General features: G+C 43.9%; 1 protein-coding gene across 1 annotated transcript in view; it reads left to right on the top strand.

The window, feature by feature from the left end:
- Positions 1–6,000, top strand: part of LOC311144136 (protein TANC1-like) — a 294,875-nt gene that overhangs the window by 114,665 nt on the left and 174,210 nt on the right. Inside the window, exon 5 of the mRNA XM_084180127.1 lies at positions 5,163–5,270. Within this exon, the coding sequence (XP_084036253.1) occupies positions 5,163–5,270 (108 nt within the window). The remainder of the gene's footprint in view (positions 1–5,162; positions 5,271–6,000) is intronic.

Here is a 6,000-nt window from a genome sequence, read left to right on the forward strand (position 1 = left end):
TTGGAGAGCTCTTTGGTCTTGGCCATGGTGGAGAGTTTGGAATCTGATTGATTGATTGCTTCTGTGGACAGGTGTCTTTTATATAGGTAACAAGCTGAGATTAAGAGCACTCCCTTTAAGAGTGTGCTCCTAATCTTAGCTCGTTACCTGTATAAAAGACACCTGGGAGACAGAAATGTTGCTGATTGAGAGGGGGTCAAATACTTATTTCCCTCATTAAAATGCAAATCAATTTATAACATTTGTGACATGCGTTTTTCTGGATTTTTTTGTTGTTATTCTGTCTCTCACTGTTCAAATAAACCTACCATTCAAATTATAGACTGATCATTTCTTTGTCAGTGGGTAAACGTACAAAATCAGCAGGGGATCAAATACTTTTTTCCCCTCACTGTATATTACATATTGGATCACTAAAAAATACAATTTTTACATTACCATGTAGTTTAATATAAACCACATGGATAATTCAATCAATCATATTTTTAATATGAATAAAGAAAAACATTCCGCATTTTGGCAAGTCCCTCCGTTTGCCCTCTGTGACTTTAAGGAAGATTTTAACCCACTTAACCCCAACATTTCTCCCAAGTTTTCACCATCATTGTAAAGCCCTAGTTATTTTGTTGCTTTGAGAAAGTCATTTCTGAAGATTATTATCTATTTCATGTGATTAGTGATTAATTTACGTCTGTCACTCATTTTAAGGTCAACCTTGTTATGTGAACTGAACTCTCGTTTCAATATGGTGAAACTGTTCCTTTTAAACATTACTTTTTATAAAAATCTTTGAACATCTAATAGTCAAATCATACTGTAAACCAGGTAAACTGGTTCTACACTTTTTGGCCATTTTCTGGTGTTTTGTGTTGGAAAACTGAGCAGGTCGAGCATAACACATCAACTCTGTTACCAATACAATTTTTTTGTGAAGCTTGCATTCAATTGCCACTCCCTGTTGCGTACAACAAGCTTCCATTCCCCCTGTCACAAGGGGATTTATGGTTGAATTAAGATGGAATTGTCAACCCTGTTACGGTCAACCCTGTTACTTTAATAGGATCCTACTATAGTATTTTTTTATTTCACCTCTTAAGATTGGAAACATGTTTTTTATAAAGTTGAACATGTGCTCTTTATGACAGAATGTTAAAATTAGGTGAAATCAACATTTCTGTGGACCAATTTACACTTCTCGAGAGGTACCGAATTGGTGGAATGACCCATTAACTCCTTACAATATTGTAAACTTTCAAGCATGTGTTTTTTTAATTATTCAAGTCATCATGGCACACTGCGTGCTTGAATGATGTGAATGCATTTAGTGGGTTTGTGATTATTCGGAGATGTTGACCTCGACTCAGTAATTGTACTATGTAAAACAGCCGTGGCTCTGTCTCGGCTCTTCCCCCTAGCTAATTGGCTCTGTGTGACTCCTGGCTAATAGGTTGAGCCTGACCATCCACAGATGAATGGACTCTTATGCAGACTGTTTACTTCCTCATCCAAGAAGCTGACTTGGCCAGGTCCGTCCTGCTGGAGGCCAGCTACAGACAGATTAGATGCATTCAGACTTCAGCTCACATGTGGTTCATTTGAAAGAGATCCAGACTAGATTATGCTCTCCAGAAACATCTGTCTTCCTGGCATTGTAGAACGTAAGTTCCAGGCAGCTCCCGTGCTCACTCACTGGATTGGTAATGTGCCGGTTTGGGTGCTCTTTGCTCATTTTTATGCGCAGTTTTTCACTGTAAAGATTATGATTTTCCACTATGATATGTATAATACCCCTAATTTACTTCTATAGTTTTATCAATGCTATTGACCTTGGACAAACAGTTTCCTGATGATAACCACATGCCACAGCAGTGGGCTGTGTAGTAGTGGGGCGCGGGTCAGCTGTTTGTTCACCCGCAATTGATAATAACCCATCCGCAACCGCCCGAATATATGTGATAAAGTTAAAATATGATGCCCGCACCCGACCCTAACCCGCTAATATAGAAAATGTGCTGTAGGCTACAGTCAGAGACGGCGGAATGATTTTTTGACGAAGGGTGCAGGATTCTTTTTGCCTGATTTAGCTATGTTGCTGCTTATTATTTCCGATATTTTGGTAGGCTATTTGTTAGTCAACACACAACACACACACACAACTCTTCTGTCATTAGGCCTATATGTTGCTCTAGAAGACTAAATAAACCCTTGCTCACCAGAATAATGTCATAAATCGGTAGAATGAATGCTTCAATCAAGTTGACATCGGTAAAAAGTTCTCTGTCATCTCTGCTTCTTTCGCAGAGCAAAGACGTTTAGGGACCAGGGAGAAAATGCAATATCAAATGGGAAAGATTTTCAGTGCAAAGGATTTTCGGTGCAAAATTTCCAAATTACATCATTTTGACCGGTTGTAAGTAAATAGGCTACTATCCGCGTTTATGATGCTGATAAAGACCTCTACAGACAGTATCTATCTGCGCATTCGAATTCTCTCAAGATGCTGAAATAAATAATTGTTGTATTGTTTTCTCTTTATTCAACCCGCCCGTCACCCAACCGCCATTCATCCACCCAATACTTATTCACCCTAAACCTGCCCACCCCGCAGATACACTACATGACCAAAAGTCTGTGGACACCTGCTCGTCGAACATCTCATTCCAAAATCATGGGCATGGAGTTGGTCTCCCCTTTACTGCTATAACAGCCTCCACTCTTCTGGGAAGGCTTTCCACTAGATGTTGGAACATTGCTGCAGGGACTTGCTTCCGTTCAGCCACAATAGCGTTAGTAAGGTCGGGCACTGATGTTGGCCAATTAGGCCTGGCTCGCAGTCAGCGTTCCAATTCATCCCAAAGGTGTTCGATGGGGTTGAAGTCGGAGCTCTGTGCAGGCCAGTCAAGTTCTTACACACCGATCTCGACAAACAATTTCTGTATAGACCTTGCTTTGTGCACAGGGGCATTGTCATGCTGAAACAGGAAAGGGCCTTCCCCAAACTGTTGCCACAAAGTTGGAAGCACAGAATCGTCTAGAATATCATTGTATGCTGTAGCATTAAGATTTCCCTTCACTGGAACTAAGGGACCTAGCACGAACCATGAAAAACAGCCCCAGACTATTATTCCTCCTCACCAAACTTTACAGTTGGCACTATGCATTGGGGCAAGTAGTGAACTGACTTGTTGGAAAGGTGGCATCCTATGACGGTGCCACGTTGAAAGTCACTGAGCTCTGGCTGTGTGCTCAATTTTACACACCTGTCAGCAACAGGTGTGGCAGAAATAGCCGAATCCACTAATTTGAAGGGGTGTCCACAAACTATAGTGTATAACCGCGAGGACTGCGGGTTATGAGTCAACCCGCGCATCGCTACCTTGTAGCCTTGGCTACGCTCTATGCATTTCAAGACCTAGATCCGTAGGTGGCAGTATGAATCAAGCTGAAGCTGCGTGGTGGTGACTGGTGGTTGGTTCTAGTGCCATTAACATGGCTGGCTGCTGGCTGGAACCGTATCTGAGGATAAGATCACAGCTGGGGGATGCGGGATGGTTTCACAGCAGCATAGCACAGCGCTGGCCGGCCCAATGTTCCATCTGAGTCAGAGGGAGGGAGAGCTAGCACACACACACACACACACACACACACACACACACACACACACACACACACACACACAGAGAGGGGGTTAGGTTGGGGGGTGGATGATGTGGTAATGGCAAACGACAATCTCTCTCTCCCCATCTAATCTTTTTGTTATGGCTGGGGTTACACATGCAGTCATCTGATTAGAGAACACTAGAGGAGAACTAGATTGGGTTACAGTAGGTCAATGTGTGAGAAAGCAGAGAGGGAAGGAAGGCATACTGTTCTTATGGATTTGAAGTTTCCATTTACTTCCTGGTATTGGTTGTTATTCAGGTTGATTGCTCCCACAGATGTTTTTATTGATTTACCAACCAGGATTGCTGTCTTCATGTAGTGATGCTTAGGTATTGTTGATGCATTAAATTATGCATTACATTTTGGGTATGTAGACCTATACTATATTAGCTGTGATGAATGTATGGATGCCCTTAGGCATACATTGTGTACTTACAATGTGTAAACATCTCTCATGGCCCATCATGCTGTGTTTTCATGGCTGTGAGAGGCAGGCTGTGTGTGAAAGTAGAGTAGTTCAGAGATGTCCTTTGATAGTATTGTTGTCACAGGGAGAATAGAATAGCAGGCAGACTCTTTTTGAGTGGCTTGGCCCTGCACTGTGCCCCGGGTGCATGCAAGCACACACACACACACTAAAGTTGCTAGAGATTGATGCCTCCGGCGGGACCAGTGCGTCAGCGTTTGGGATCATAACGACAGGCAGGGAACAGTTCTGCATCCCAAATGGCACCCTATTCACTATATACTACACTACTTTTGACCAGGGGCCCTGAGGGCTCAAAAGTAGTGTACTATGTAGGGAATAGGGTGCCATTTGGGACACACCCAGTGTTCTGCTCACACTGGGATTAGGTGCTTCTATTCTTATCAGAGACGCACACGAATCTCAGTCATCCTCACCAAGGGGACAGAACAAAGACCCTCCTGAGGATCCTTAGCTCCTGTCCCAGAAACAACATCTGCTGGGACGCAGCCTGGACCACATTTTTTTAAACTACTCTCCTTCCATACACGTCAACAGCAGCACACTTAACTTACCGCAGAGCCACACTCCCTCACATACAAGCGCACAGCAGTACCCTACTGGTATGCGCACTCTCTCTCGCTCTCTCACCCTCGCTCTCTAACTCACTCACTCACTCACTAACACACACACACACACACACTGTCTCTCACACACACACACATATACACACACTCACTCTCTCACACACACACACACCTACACAGTCAGACTGAGACACACACACATATGCATTTCCCCGAGCTGGCCGGTGTGTGTGTTACTGCTGGGTGTCTCTGCAGGCAAATCTCTCTCTCTCCTGGCTGTCAGACAGAGCAGAGCTGCTATCAGCACAGGGAGCTATTCTCTCTCTCTCTCTCTCTCTCTGTTTCTCTTGAGCAGTCCCGCTAGGACACTCATCATCTCTCAATCCCCATCTGGAAAAAGTTAATTCAGCGAGAACTCTCTCTCTCTCGCTGCGCTCTGACTGCAGGTCCAATCAGGAAGCCCAAGTATGTGGAGAGCCCTCGCGTTCCCGGGGACACCATTATCTCAGCGCTGAGGAAGGTGGCTGACAGCAAGACAGAGTCCTCTCACAATGGTGAGTGTACTGTGTTTGTGTTTCTATGGGGTTTGTTGGGGTTTTGCTGTGATAGTTTTCCAGTTTTATTTGTCGTATGTACAGGATACACATGGTATACACCGTCCAACAAAATGCTTACTTGCAGGTTCCTTCTCGACAAGAAACAACAAAAAACAAGCAATTTAAAAACAACATAATTAATCATCATGAGTAGATCGACGGTCAAGAGACTGAAGGTTGAGAACGTTCATGGCTCGAGTGAGGTCAGCGGAGGGAGGAGGGGTCAAAGGGGAGAGCCGGGAGCAGGCAGGCAGCACATTGTCATCACGGTGTCTCGCCATCCACGCCGTCTGTGGCTTCGTAGTAGGACTCAGTCAGATGACATTAGAGTTCCATACTAGCCACTGGACTAGTAGCTAGCTAGCTACTCTTCACCACTAACAAAATGCAGCACCCACTTGGGTGATGCCAAGGCAGTCTCGAGGCGCCAGAAAGCACACCACACTTTAATAGTAATTCAGGAGTGTCCTTATAACTGGTTATCTGTCATCTCTGTACACCTCTGTATTCAGGCTTCTCTCCATCCTCAACCTCCGGACAGTTGGCATACCGGTAATTGAATCAAAACGTTGTATGCTAGGTAAAAAAGGGAGAACCATGCACAGTAGTGATCTTTTTGATTAACCTTCTATTACAGATTTTTTGAAAATGTATTTGCATACCAAATTAACAAAATTGTAAAAACATG

Source organism: Coregonus lavaretus (assembly GCF_964263955.1).
Source record: "Coregonus lavaretus genome assembly, chromosome: 16".
Classification (NCBI taxonomy): Eukaryota; Metazoa; Chordata; class Actinopteri; order Salmoniformes; family Salmonidae; genus Coregonus; species Coregonus lavaretus.